Raw genomic sequence first — 14,873 nt, forward strand, 5'->3', positions numbered from 1 at the left:
TAAATGTATTACTTAGTCAGTTGTACATCAGCATAACGGAGGGCTTTGTGGTGGGAGCAGCAGGGAGCATTTAGCCACACGTTGCATACTTTTAAGGCACATGAAATTATAACTCATGTCACCACTGGGATTAAAGGTTAGCCAAACTTGCTATTTTTGTTATATTGATGTAACAATGCTGTATTGTTTCAAAGCAGTTTGCTTGCAAGCAATTTTTATAGGAATCCAAGGCATGTTTAAGAATCTGTCAATAACATTCCACAAGAAAACAATAGACATTTGTTGTAGAAATTCAGGCTTTCTCTCGCAGTGATTCTAATCCGCTGGACCAAGAGCAGAAAGATAAGATATCTAACATCAGATTCCTCTCGTAGATCAAAATAAAGCTATAGACAAAATAAAGCTGTTTTCCTCCAGATGTTCACCACCATACTACTGGAAGATTGAATAATAATTGATTGAACCCAGAGACCATACTTTTCAAGAAACCGCATTCCTGGTACTATAAGGGGACTTTTTACTTGGGTCATGACAAAATATATTTCAGGAAAAGATTTATACAGAATCCCACTGCAGGATTCTGTAACTTTTCACTTATTCACAATAAAATGGAAAAATTTTGTGGAATCTGGAATTATGATGTAATTTAAACCCCGGTTTTTATTTTACTTGATGCGATAGTTTATGCTGGATGAATGAATGTAGTTTTATTCTTTACGTTATTCATTTCAGACTGTGGTCCCAAAGTTGACTTTGGCCTAAGCGATAGTGTAGCTTATGTGTAGGTGGATGCCAGGAAAAGAAGCATATTTCCGCTTTGCCACCTCCAGTGTTCACTCAAAATTGGAAAATGGAAAGTGCTGAAACACCCAGCAAGCCAAGAGTATATACAGAATCTATGAAAGTTTGGCTCAGGGGGTACACATTTTCCAGGGAAGGCATGCAAATGGTAAGATATAGGGAAACAATTAACTATAGTGTACCCACAAACCAAAAAAATTTTTTCTTTAATTTTTAAGGGATGAAAGTAAAATTGTATTTCTCAAGAACAAAAAGCACAGTACATACTTTGTTTAAAAAAAAAAAGTCAGCAACTTATGCTGATATTTCATTTTATGGTCAGTTCGGGTCAAAAGAGAGAAAAAGGGGGAGATGAAAAGTGGAGGAGAAAAAGGAAAAACGTGGAGGTAGAGGGCAAAAGCAATAGTTAAAGTAAAGTAGAAAGGTTCGGAAAATGGGAAAGGAAGGCCAAAAGGGGCTCCATGGCGAAAGCTGCATGGAGGTGGTTCTTGTCGTATTTAATGTTTGATTGAGCAGTGGCTGTCCGAGAAATTCTTGTCTATTTTTAAAGCTCTCTGAAATTTAAATTAGCGTCTTGAAGTAGCCCTGCTTTTATTTTTAAATATTAAAGTTTATTTCTGAAAACTGCTCACTGGCTTTTATTTTCAAATGTCAAAGTTGATTTCTGAATTAAAGATTTGTTTTACTATTAAATTCTGAAGGTTTTATACAAATCGGAAGAAATTACTTGGGCTTTAGAAACTGCCTTTAACAGTTTGAGATACCTAAGTTACTAGCTGTTTCATGAAATCTCACAGATTCTTTTTCTTATTAAAATAAGCTTTTTGCTTCAACTAAGTGAGTAGATATAGTACTTAAGGGTGTCAACAATTTCATTGATAAAGCCCTCCCGAAATAAATATAATCAACCAATATTCAAACTACTTCTGAGGTTCTTATCAAATATTCTAAATGTAATAGTCATAAGAGCCCCAAGCCTAAGTCTTTCATTTTGAGGACAGTTGTGCTACTTAGCTAAGGGTTTATGCAATTTAGAGGCTAAATTTGCATAGACTTTCTGGTCTCAGTTTCTTCATTTGGAAGAAACATGACGGGGCAATCTCTAGGGTCCCTTCCCATCACAAATACTCCGTGTATGTTTAATTCAGTGACTTCATTGGTTATACTTTTTTATAGAATGACCTTATGATAAAATTAATTTTATTCTCTTATGTTCTTTAAGACTTTAATTATTTGTTCAGCACCATAAAATATTTTCTAAAATGGTACTTGTTATCTACGAGTACCATTTTAGTTATCAAGTTATCTACAAACTGCACTTGTTTGGGTAAACTCTGGAAGAGTGAATAAGATAATAATTATGTTAGTTTTTTTTTTAACTTTTCAGACTATGACCTTCACGTTGAAATAAATACACATTATTAAGTGTTTTAAACCAAATTAGGTCAGAGCCAGTCTTCTGTGATTTAATAGGTGCCATAACTCTGGAGAGTCTGTGAATAAGACAAGGATATGTCTGAGAACACGTGTAATAGCGTTGTTGGCTGATGGGCAGAGATGTGGCATGTGTCCCTGAAGGGAAGCCCAGGCTCTTTCCTAATGAGTCCCAGGCAGCTCGGTGGTGGGGAGAACCAGGAGGGTGATGGTGAAGAAAATGTTGAATCGTTGTGTTTTTTTTTTTTAATTACGTAATTTGGTCGGGCCCTTCGACCACAAAGATTAGGTTACGTGAAATCCTCTGACACAGGGTGACCCTGTGAACTGTAAGGACATTTGGTGAGCAGATCTGCGGGGGCAGTAAATAAGCTCATCGGGGAGCTCTTTATTCAACGTTAGTGGACAAATGAACACATCTGCTGCCCCCTTGTTCGTAGATTTGAACTCATTCAGCAAGGCAAGCAGTTTGTCTTGACTCATAACTGTCTTAAAAAAAGAATACATTCCATATATCTAAAAAGAAATAAGAAACCAAGCCATCTCAATAGTACAGGATACTCACTAGTATAAATAAAAATCACGGCCCTGGGCTTCCCTGGTGGCGCAGTGGTTGAGAATCCGCCTGCCGATGCAGGGGTCACGGGTTCGTGCCCCGGTCCGGGAGGATCCCACGTGCCGCGGAGCGGCTGGGCCCGTGAGCCATGGCCGCTAGGCCTGTGCGTCCGGAGCCTGTGCTCCGCAACGGGAGAGGCCACAGCAGTGAGAGGCCCGCATACCGCAAAAAAAAAAAAAAAAATCACGGCCCTTCTTTAAAGGTCGCCAAGCTGTAGGCGCTGTGCTCGGTCTTGCACAGACATCGCGGCGTGTCAACTTAGGTGGCAGTGATGAATCTTGAGGTTCCTGTGCTTCGCCCAGTTTACTGGCATTTCTGTCCTTCTGCTTCCCCGTGTCCTGAACCTCCATCAGGACCAGCATGAGATGAGGTTTGAGTTCAGCCAGCAGTGGGATCACCCAAACAGACTGAAAGCAGAAAGCCTGAGCCTGAAGCTGATTGCAGGGGGCGGGGGGATGGGAGTGGGGGATGGAGGGCTCTCAGCTCCAAGTGGCCAGAAGAGAAAGGAGGAGAGACCCTCAGCTTGAAACTGGTGTGTGTGAGTCAAGTAGTAAAAATCAGCCGACTAAGCCAACCCCAAACCCAATTCCTATCTCTTTAACTTGTACCTGCGGTCATTCTTTGATTTTTCTTTTTTTCCTTTCCTCTTTTAACAGAATTGATAAAAAAATGTCCGGAGGCCAGAGTGGCTATGAACTTAGTGAAGCCAAAGCCATCCTAACGGAACTGAAGTCTATCAGAAAGGCTATCAGCTCAGGAGAAAAAGAAAAGCAAGATCTGATGCAGGTATGTGCTGGAACATTTTTTCAAGTCACACTGCTACCTTCTTGGGCCTCGGAAACTTTCCTTGAGGCAGAAGCTCTCCATCAGAGTCTGGAAGGCCCTTTACCACAGCGCAAACCTCACTTCTGCCCCATCCGTACGGAATTTGGTCCCGTAGGAGATGGTTATAGGCACAGAGCCAGCCGCCTGCCTTGGGAGAAAACAGATTGGTTCCAAGGTTCTGATACGCTTATTTGAAGGCAGACTTTGGAGGACCTTTGAGACAGGGGCTGCTGGGTCCTGGAGCCCATCTAAGGGGCTTAGCGTCTTGGTGCGCCCTGTGGCTCACTGCCGGCTTCCGCTGGCGCCCTGATAAGCAGGCAGGGTCATCTGACTCAGGGATCCTCAGCCCAGGGTACAGAAAGGGCCTGCCACCTGCTGTCAGTAAGTAGATGAGATGCCTTGAGGAGAGGGGGAAGGGGTGTGAAGAACTTAGGTAAGGTGACTCCCCACCCCACGAGATTCCAAGGTGCTAGCTGGGGGTGGCAGGCAGAACACAAACCCAAGTGCGGGACATCTGTCACCCGGGGGAGATGCTAATGGCCGTAGACCCCCTCATTACCCCTGTACACTTCTCCCCTTATGGGTCTGAGCTCCAGTGACCCGGCCATATGTGTGGAGAAAACAACCATTCAGCGGTCAATATTCTGCATGTTGAGTATCTATATTTAGCAGATACAGTCAAGTTTTTTAAAGAGATATCTCTTCCTCCTCTTCCCTCCCTTCCATCTCATAATTATCACAAGCACTGAGAGGTCTTTGTAATATTTCAGATATTTGGAGTTCTTTACCTAGCTGGGTGAGGATTTAGTCTGTGTCTGTCTTTCAAAAAATGTTAGAGCCCGTGGTAAACAGAACCTCTGCATTTAAATACCAAATTCAGCTACTTCATGTCAGTTTCCAAAATGCTGGTTGAATGTGGGTGAGTATTCTTGAACCCATATAATTTTGCATCTGGGGAATTCTGAAATAACTTGCAAGAAGCGATTAAATAGAAAAGACTGACTTAAAATACTGACTTTGTGCCAGGCAGTCTTCTACCTGCCTTGCGTAGAAATACTTCACTTAATTCTCACAACAGCCTAAAGATAGGCTCTGTTATTATCCTCAACCTGTAGACCAGAAAACAGCAGTGCGGAGAAGTTGTTACTTGGTTAAAGTCACACAGCAGGTGAGTGGCAGGACTGAGCTTCAAACCCAGGCAGTCTTGCTCTAGAATATGTGGTTCTAACGTATGTGTAACACATACAGAACTTCACTTGGATGTACTTTTTTTTTTTTTTTTTGCGGTACGCGGGCCTCTCACTGCTGTGGCCTCTCCCGTTGCGGAGCACAGGCTCTGGACGCGCAGGCTCAGCAGCCATGGCTCACGGGCCCAGCCACTCTGCGGCATGTGGGATCCTCCCGGACCGGGGCACGAACCCGCGTCCCCTGCATCGGCAGGCGGACTCTCAACCACTGAGCCACCAGGGAAGCCCTGGATGTACTTTTTGTTCTTGTTCTACAATGATCCTGACAATTAAATCAGTCATTCCTGAAAAGCACAAAATAAGTCCTTTGAAAAAAGTTAATGGAACTTGAACAGAGTTAAATTGGAACCTCATAATTTAGCAATTTCAGGTCCTCTTTGATTCTTTCTGTAAACTTTGGATTTATACATAGGCCAGATTAAATTTAAAAATTAGATTCCTTTTTAATTACTAAAATATAAAAAATAATTAATAAATACAGGAATCAACAGTAGAGCTGAAAGGGACATTATTTATCTTCTATGACTTTTAAACCTCTTTGGCTGTGACCCAGAGTAAGAAATACGTATATTTTACATCAAAACCCAGTAATACAAATGTCTTTAACCATAGATACACACACCAAATTTCACAGAAATATGCCCGCTTTTAATACTAGTAATATACTTTGATTTTACTTTCTGGTCTCTTCTATTTCATTTAAAAACATACTAGTCGTGACCTACTAAATTGATTGAGTGCATAGTCATAGGTTTGAAAAATATACGTCTTTTCACCGTTCGCATGAAAAAATAGAAAAGACTTGTCCAAAGTCCCTAAGAGGTTTCTTCGTTCTTTTCTGTAATATATTATTTGATGTGACCATTTAAGTTTTATCCCTCATGCATATACACTTTGTATAAATATGACTTTGAAAGAAAATAGAGAAGGTTAGCTAAAAAACAAATATCAGATCTCTGATATTTCTAATTTCTTATCATGAGAGTTTTAAATATCAGGATTAAATCCTGGCTCTTCTTAAAGTTGATAATAATGAGCTTCTTACATTTTTATCAGTGTTTTGTACAGGGTTCTTAGGTAGCAATTTAAATTTTTTCCTTTTTGATACTCTCACTGACTCACATCCTCCCTCTAAAGTAAACTCACTCTATTTAAACCTGGGCGCCGACACCAGTCACGTTCACTTGTAATTAGGCACTTTCCCAAACCAAACATCACCGCAGGTACTGATTGACTGTGGCTTCTGGGCCTCCATTTCCTATAACATCTATGTGAGCTAAATAATCTCTTGGATCCTGTCCACATATCAAATGGCATAACTGTAGAAGTCTTCTAAGTAGGAAGTTTGCCTGCTTTATCTAAATGAGATTGCATTATAGGTATCCTATGCTTCCATAATTCCTACTGCATAAAGTGGGTAGTTCTTATTAAAATAGACTTCTTTTTAATGGAATTTTAAAAATAAAAAATGCATGTATTAAGTATAAAGATACCATTAGTCACAGGGTGAATAATTCCCAGGCTGTCTTGGGAAAGATAAGATAACTTGTTTAATATGATCTTACATATTTTCCAAGTCCTGTGAGTATGTGCAAAGATGATATTCTACTCTTATTTTTTTCAAGAATTTAAAGTGATAAGTACCTACTAAGATAAAGTAGTTGTTTTTTCCATTGAGATTAGCTCTTTCAACTTAATTTTACCTGGTGGGGAAGTTTCGTGCTCTTAAATGTTCAGCTTTTTGAAGTACTTTGTATTTCCTGAACAGAGTCTTGCTAAGCTGCAGGAGCGGTTTCACTTGGACCAGAGCATTGGCAGATCTGAGCCAGACTTGAGATCCAGTCCTGTGAACTCGCATTTATCTCTCTCCAGACAGACCCTGGATGCCGGGTCACAAACAAGCATTTCCGGGGATGTAAGTGATCCACATGGAAGGGTTGGCCCCGGCCCTGTCCTGACGGGCCCTGGTTACCATACCGATGGCAAATGGAGGGGCCAGGAAGGTGGTGCGAATTCAGCATTTCACACTCATAAGATTGGATTTAAAAATCTTAGCCTTATCTTTTCTGCCTAGGTGCCAAAGCGTATCAGGATCTGTCCATAGGAATAGCTTTGTTCAAACTTTCTCACACTGTATTTATTCAGCGACTATTGAAAGGCGAGAGACACATGAAAATTTGAGTTTTTCCTATTACGTTTAGAGTCCTAGAAATTAAGGTCCTTCCAAATAAACATTAAGGCTAATGAGAAACAAATATATGCCTTTAAAAACTAACCAAAAAAACTTGCTTTTATAAATCTGAACTTGATTATATTAAAACATTTGATTGGTGGTTTATACCTGGCATTTGAAAATATTTAATGTGGCTTGAATATTATTACCAGATTGTATTGTACCTTTTGGGACACCATTAGTAGATATTTACTCTTCAATAAGTTCCAGTTATTTTTGTATTCTCTATGCTTCTTTGAATTCTGTGCTATGAAAGTAAAACAGGTAGAGATCAACAGTAGGGCTTACCTGTTTGAAAAATTAATTTTTGAAGTAATTTATTTTATGTTTATGCATTTGAAAGTTAGATGATGGAAATTTTGGCTCATAGAGATGAGGAAATTAGTTCCAGGTCATAAATTTTATTGACCTGTACACCCTTCATAAACTCTTAGATACCAGAAACATTTACCTGATATTTTTTATCTTGAATTTAATGTGTGGAGAAAAGGACATTAAAGTCTTTGAAAAACAGACAAGCTTGAATTAAAAAGAAATGTTTTGTCCCTACTGAGACTATAAAGTAAGTGCCTTTTCAAACTGGTGTTCTCAATTTCAGTACCATCTTCTTTAGCTTTGCAATTACTTGCACTTCCTAGAAACAAAAGCAGTTTACTTCATTCATTAGAAGAGTTAATTGACTTTTTCCCTTTTGTTTTTTACTAGATCGGAGTGAGAAGTAGATCAAATTTGGCTGAAAAAGTCAGGCTGAGCCTCCAGTATGAAGAAGCCAAAAGAAGGTAACAGCAGGGGAGCTGGGTAGCGGTCAGTGGGTAACGGTAGTGGTCAGTGGGTAACGGTAGCGGTCAGTGGGTAGCAGTAGCGGTCAGTGGGTAGCGGTCAGTGGGTAGTCAGCTGGCTCACCCGGGTTTCCTTTCCCAGAATTCATCTTTACTCACTTAAGGGACGTCTGCTGGGCATTCGCCACCATTCTTACCAAGGTCACCCTTCAGATCTTAGAATATAAGGGTTATGGGGTCCCCTCCCCCGAAAGCTGAAGAGCAAGGAGAATTAATGAGGAGGGCGGGAATGAAACTTTCCCCTTCATTCTGGAAGGAAGAAGCTTTGAGCTTGTACCGCACTTTCTTACTTACAATTAAAAGTGAGGAGGCTGTTTTCCCAGAAACGTGATACAGTGGCTCAGGTGCAGGGCTTGGTAGCAGCTGAGGAGTTTGAGGGTAAATAGCGTCAAGCATCTTCCTTGGCGTCGAAGGGAAGACCCCCTGCTGATGTCCTGGGGGGTGCTGAGGTGTCTGCTGTGTCACTCACTTCAGGGAGTGCTTCCCTCCTTGACCCTCTCAACTCTTCTTCGGCGCTGCCTCGATGTGGCTCTGCTGGGGAAGGCCTGGGGGACCCCTCTGTCCCTGCCCCGGTGATAGACTCAGCTGGCTTTCATAATTTAGGAACTGAATTTGTTCTGAGAGAGAGGGTCATACTGCTACATTTCATTGTTTTCCTTTCAAGAGTGTAAAAATGCTGCTGTTTAATTAGTTAGGAAGGCATTGGGGGACAAACCTGCGTTATCGTGAACAAGAACCGTCCGGCTGAGAGCACGATGCTGGAGCATCGTGGGTTCCCACCACAAGGAGAAGCCCATCAGATGGATACTGAAATATATCCATTATTACTGGTGATGATGAGAATTTAAAAGTCACTGGCCAGAGTTCTTAGAGGTTGTCTGGCTTTAACAGAGTCATTATTTGATCTGCCTAAATATAGTATTTGCCTCTAGGTAGCCCCTGTTACTAATATTAATATTACTTGGTTCTTGATTTACTGAAAGACCCCTAAGCTTTGTTCCATAAATCATTAACATGTGAGCTTGAGCAAGTCACTTAGTCCCTCTGAGCAACATTGCACCCGGCTAATTTTAATGCCTATAAAATTTCCCAGGTAGATTATAAATGGCTTGAGGGTAGGAAACATTTTGTTTACTGCATTGTCTGCTTCTCAGGTGCCAGGCTGATGCTTTGCCCTCAGTAAGGGCTGAGAATTGCTTTGTGCTTTTGCGGCCCAGTGATGTGGAAGCCTGTCTGGGGCCCTCTGGCTATAAGCACGCCAGTTCCTGAGCTGCCAGAACTCCTAGGTTCCGACGTAAACGAAGCCAGGATCTGGTTTTCTGGTGTCTGGTTTTCTGAAGGAGAATGGCCATAACTCGGAGTTAATCTTGGGGAGCCAGGCCTCACGCCCCGGGGTCCTTGGGGTTTGACTCGACTTCCCTTGGGCCAGCTTGAGCTTCTGCTTTACTTTGGCTCCATGTGGAGCCTACACAGCACTTCTCTTCCTAGGTGTTCCCGGAAACCTTCATGTTTTCTTGCCCAGAAAACGATTTCCAAATAAAACTCAAGACCTACCTAATGCCTGATCCCACAAGTAACAGGTGCTGTTCCTCCCTTCACTGCACCGTTGCTGTCAGTTCAATAGGTTAATTCAGTCACATCAGAACTGAAGACGTCAGTTCTTTCCCGTTTGGTTGCATTGCTGTTCTATTGCCATTTGGGGTTTTATTTTAAAGTTGCTAGTGATTCTGACGAGAAGGTAAGTCTCAAGGGTTTATGCATATGTTGAAAATGCTTTTTCTTCCTCCATTCTGAATAAGGGGTGGGTTGTGTTCCTCTGAAACCTGTTTTCTCCTCCAGCCTTTGTTTTATGTGCTTAGTGAAGCTAATAATATCATGCTTATTTAGCATTTTGAGGATTAATTTTCCAGTACGTTGAGACAGTTGTTTATGGTTTTGTGGTTAAAGCTGACAAATGGCGGATGTTACATCTATCTTAAGTGCAGACGATGGGTGAAAATCAGAAGTACATTATATATGCAGCGCAGCTTAAGGTGGCAATTTTATTTTCAACTCAAACAAGAAACTTCAGGCACAAGAATGTGGAACTACTTCCCTCTTCGTCCCGACAACATTCTTTTGGTTTTTAAATTTATTTATTTATTTATTTTTGGCTGCGTTGGGTCTTTGTTGCCGCGCGCGCGGGCTTTCTCTAGTTGCAGCGAGCGGGGGGCTACTCTTCGTTGCGGTGCGCGAGCTTCTCTTGTTGCGGAGCACAGGCTCTAGATGTGCGGGCTTCAGTAGCCGTGGCTCGTGGGCTCTAGAGCGCAGGCTCAGTAGTTGTGGCGCACGGGCTTAGCTGCTCCGCGGCACGTGGGATCTTCCCGGACCAGGGCTCGAACCCGTGTCCCCTGCATCGGCAGGCGGGTTCTTAACCACTGTGCCACCAGGGAAGTCCCCCGACAACGTTTCTTGTTCACCTTTTTCTTCTCTTCTACAACTTTTTCCATCCAAAAGGGGAGGAAAAAGTCCCCCCTTTTCTATCTGTTTTTCATTTTTCTAATGTGTGCTGTAACAATACCCAGAGTAATCATCCAATGTTTTTTAATAGGAATATGGATTCTTCGCGCCAACATCAGTTGAGTTCATAGTTTACCTTGATCTTGTGCTTATGGTCAAAACAGCCGAGTGCCATTTCCCTTGTGAACAATCCTGATTGTCCTCCCAGCGCCACAGAGCAAGTTGTTTGATTTGGGTGGCCATTCTTATTGAATCAGGAGTTAACCTGACCATTGAGTACGAAGCTCTAGAAGCAGTGAAATCTGGGGTCAGCAAAATCATGCAGCTGGTGAAGGTTCCCTTTGCTGCGTTTTCCTCCTCCCGCCCCTCCCGGCCCCGTCGCTTCGGCACCTGTTGTTACCGCAGTGGACCCTGGGTGCTGCCGCTACGTGTGCTCGGAGGAGAACCAGGTCAACGCAGTGTGCACAGGGCCGGCCCAGTGAGCGCCCCGTGTATGGTGTAGACGCCACGCAGGCTCTGAGCGGAAGCGAGTTCACCGTACGCAGCTGAAGCCTGTGGGTGGGGGAAGCCGAGCCCTGCCCCCTTTTCCTCGGCGAGGCTGGAGCCTGGAGGGATGGACTTGGCTGTGGTGCCACATGGCCTAGCCCCTGCCCTCTTTGCTCCCCTCTTCCTTCCCTGATTGGCCGATCCCCAGTTGCTGCCAGCCTAGCCGGGGGACAGCGTCTTTAGCCAGAGGAACGAGATCTAGAATAATGCATTTCAGGCATCGTTTACCAGAGATTTGTTTAAAGGAAGCTCTCTGGTGTTCCTCCTGCCACCTCACACAGGCAGGCACGCGTCAGGGCTGACCGCCCGTGGCCCTCTGCTTTTTAAGCTTCTGGGTACTCTGACCTTCATCCCTTTTTCAGGTAGGTAGGTGTGCTTACTCAGATGTTAAAGGTGGGGAAGATGAGGCGGATAAGAAGTGAGTGTAGCAACTGCCCCCGGGGCCGGGACCGGAGCCTCGCCCCACCCCTCTCGCCCAGCCCTGGGGCGGGGGGGGGGGGGGGGGGGGTAAATCCCGAAGAGCGTCGCCCGCCTTGTGTTTTCCCTTCCTCGGGACTTCTGGCCACGTGCACAGCTATGTTATTTCACTTCGTCTTGTTTCACTTTAGTGTGGCCAACTTGCAAATCGAACTGTCGAAGCTGGACAGTGAGGCCTGGCCTGGGGCACTGGACGCTGAGAAGGAGAAGCTGATGCTGATTAACGAGAAAGAAGAACTCCTGAAAGAGCTTCAGTTCGTCACCCCAGAGAAGCGCACCCCGGACGAGCTGGAGAGCCTGGGCGCCGAGAGGCAGCGGCTGGAGGAGGAGCTGCTGTCGGTCCGGGGGGCGCCCAGCCGAGCTCTGGCCGAGAGGTGCGTTCCCCTCCCCGGGCCCCGGCGGCTAACCCGTGGGGGGCTCGGCTGGGCCTCCAGGCCGTTCTCCCTGGTCTGCGGAAATCTCGGAGGCCTCAGCCCTTAGTGGACCGAGGACTTCTTCCTGTAGAGCAGTAAAGCACACCCTCCTCAGTCCCCGTGGGTCCTCTGTGCTTTGGGGGAACGTGAAAATGCCTGAGACAGATGTTGAATAGCTAAGGAATGTTGACAGAAAACCAGGAATGCAGTCCATCGCTGACCGAGGCTGATTAACAGTGGCTGAAACTCCTGCTCTGATAAGAGAGATTATCTGGACTGTTAGAGCGGCTGAGGCTTCCTAGTCCGGGTTTATTACTCACAAGAATGCAAAAGTTTATTGCTTTTCATTTCACAAGGAAAAGACAACTTGCTCCCTTTGATATCTCAACAGGTCACAAAATGTTCACTTGGATTTTGTTTGTCAATTGAGTCCCTCCTGTGAAGCAGGAGAAGATATAAAGGAAAATGCTTTAAGCAATTTTCTGATCTCTCTGTGGGAAGGTGTAGATTGATCACTTAATCTAAAAACTCCAGTTCTGTAGGCAGATCAGCTGGACTCTTAAGCAGGGAACCCCTGTGTGTGTTTGCCGTGAGGACATCTGCACAGCAGCCCCGTGTCCAGGCCTTGCTGACTAATGGTCAGACACCTGTTTACCTGTTTCAGCCATAGACCATGCGGCCCTTTAGAACCACCACGCATCCATCTTTTAGGCCAACAAGTAAGGAGCTGAATGAAGGGAAAGAGATTCATATTTGCGTAACTTCAAGTGACCTGGGAATAAGTTTAAAATACCCACCCATAATCCAGTCACTTTTATTTTTTTTTTAACTTCTTGGCTTCTTGCCTTCTAATTGCTTGTCCTCTATAAATGTTTAAAGTTGTGTGTCAACATGATACCAAAACATTTGAAAAGTGTGGTGGTGGAGGAGATGGGGGAGGGAAGAACCTCTGACATTCCTGGTGAGGTCTTAGTGTGAGCACTTGTTTAACCGTGTGAGTTAAAATGCTGATGGAGATAACACATAGCTACAGCATCACAGCTTTAGGGAGCGTGAAAAAGTATCAAAGGGGGAACCCCCTACGGATGACATCCTTTCACCATCTTAAATAATTCTCATCACCCACCTGCCCCTGCTTCTGCTCCCCTCCCGCTCTGACATCTCTAGAAGGTATAAGCAAGGCTGGCCAGGTCGGGAGCCATCCAGCCAGGACCACAAGGAACAAAAAGTAAGGGCGAGAAGGCAGAATTCAGTTGTTTTCCTGAATTACCTTGATGTTGTATGTGAGTGTCTGTGTTTGTGTTTCTTAAATTCCGAGGATAAAAGTTTGATCATCATCAGCAAATGTGATGAAATGGTTAGCTTTGTGTGGCTCATAGGTAAAACACCAGTGATCTTTTGTGTTATGTCGCCCTTAATAAATGTCATATAATTATACCTGTGTAACGTACGGACATCTGACATCTCAACTGTCCTACTCTGCAGTATCTGAATCCGGGAAGGGCCCTACCAATGGACTTTCAATTTTTTCTGGGAGAGGAAGAAAACAGGCGTTTGTTTCTTTGTTTGAATCGGCTTTTACAGGCATGATGTCTTTTTTTTTTTTTTTGGCCGGGCCATGTGACATGCGGGATCTTAGCTCCCCCACCAGGGGTCGAACCCGTGCCCCCTGTACTGAGAACGTGGAGTCCTAACCACCGGCCTGCCAGGGAAGTCCCTTGTTTGTCTTTTTTATTAGGGCTGGAGCTTCAAAAATGACTAATGAAGTAATGTTAAAAATATAGTTTAAGTGCCTAGACTTTGGCTCTTATACTTTTGTTTGCACACACATCATAACTGTCAAAATTCCAGCAGAAACAGTAGGCTTGATCTCATCCGGAAGAGGAGCTATAAAATATTTATACAAAAGAATTCTCTATCTAGTGAGATCCAGCCGTGGGGTTTGAGCCGCACAGGGAGTAATGGGGCCCATCCACAGGTTTGGATGGCCCTCTGACTTAACGGCCGCACATGGGCCCACATCCCACGATTGAGATCTTAGCAGGAAGGGAAATGTGTATGTTTCATATTTGTGATATGTTGGCTATCTGAGTCATTTGGAAGGGTCAAGTCATTCAGCATTGCAGAAAACGGACACCAACTTTCTCTCTGCTGTCCACGGCCAAAAGCAGAACCCCACGATAAAGCAGGGTAAGGCTGCGGGAGTCACACTTTCTTGCTGGAGCAGCTTGCAGTTTTCTCACTGCTGTCCTTGGCTGAAAAACGGCCCAGCACTCCCTATGCAAGAGAGCAGAACCCCTGAGAAGTGCACACGGGGTCCTTTGTTTCCCAGCGGGCACAGCACGGTGCGGCTTCGCGCTTTGTTGGTGGTGGTGGTTTTACTTTACTCCCCATAGGCTGTCCCCCTCTCCTACCCCTCACCAACCTCATCCTTTCTTCCCACTGCCTGTGTCTATTCCTGCTGCGCTTGTCGTTGCTGTTGAGCTGAGATAGGGTCATCCCCCCAGCCAGAAGGCCCCAGAAGCCCTCTGCAGGCAGTGTATTTCCTCAGTGCTCCAGCAGGAGGTCGAGGGAGACCCCTCTGGGAACTTGACATTCACTGTGTCAGACTTAGTTGCATCGCAGAGCAAACGGTGCTTCACCGACCCCAGGCCCCCTCCGTTTCTTCTCGGCACCTACACGCCTGTCAGACAAGCACTTGCTGCTTCGCCCAATTTATCCTGTTTTCCACTTCCGTTGTGGGTTACTCATTGTTTCAGGGGTGGCCTCAGGCGGGATTCTGAGTCATTGCTGAATTTTGGTCTCTGAAGGAGCTAAACTCACATGACTTTTCAGCCGCTGTGTGAGCTCCCCGAGTCCCCCAGCTGTGCCCACCAGCCCCGTCCTCAGTGTCGCCGACTCGCGGGACCGCCCGCGGAGGCGGAGCTCGCCCCCTAGTGGTCA

The 14,873-nt window shown here is 44.6% G+C and overlaps 1 protein-coding gene across 2 annotated transcripts in view; it reads left to right on the plus strand.

Annotated features, from left to right (window-relative positions):
- The window catches only part of WWC2 (WW and C2 domain containing 2), a 154,332-nt gene that overhangs the window by 104,231 nt on the left and 35,228 nt on the right, over positions 1 to 14,873 (plus strand). For both annotated transcript variants that reach the window (XM_059049161.2, XM_059049163.2), the window contains 4 exons: positions 3,508 to 3,637; positions 6,692 to 6,838; positions 7,862 to 7,935; positions 11,649 to 11,891. In XM_059049161.2, the coding sequence (XP_058905144.1) occupies positions 3,508 to 3,637; positions 6,692 to 6,838; positions 7,862 to 7,935; positions 11,649 to 11,891 (594 nt within the window). The remainder of the gene's footprint in view (positions 1 to 3,507; positions 3,638 to 6,691; positions 6,839 to 7,861; positions 7,936 to 11,648; positions 11,892 to 14,873) is intronic.

Source organism: Kogia breviceps, chromosome 20, assembly GCF_026419965.1.
Source record: "Kogia breviceps isolate mKogBre1 chromosome 20, mKogBre1 haplotype 1, whole genome shotgun sequence".
Classification (NCBI taxonomy): Eukaryota; Metazoa; Chordata; class Mammalia; order Artiodactyla; family Physeteridae; genus Kogia; species Kogia breviceps.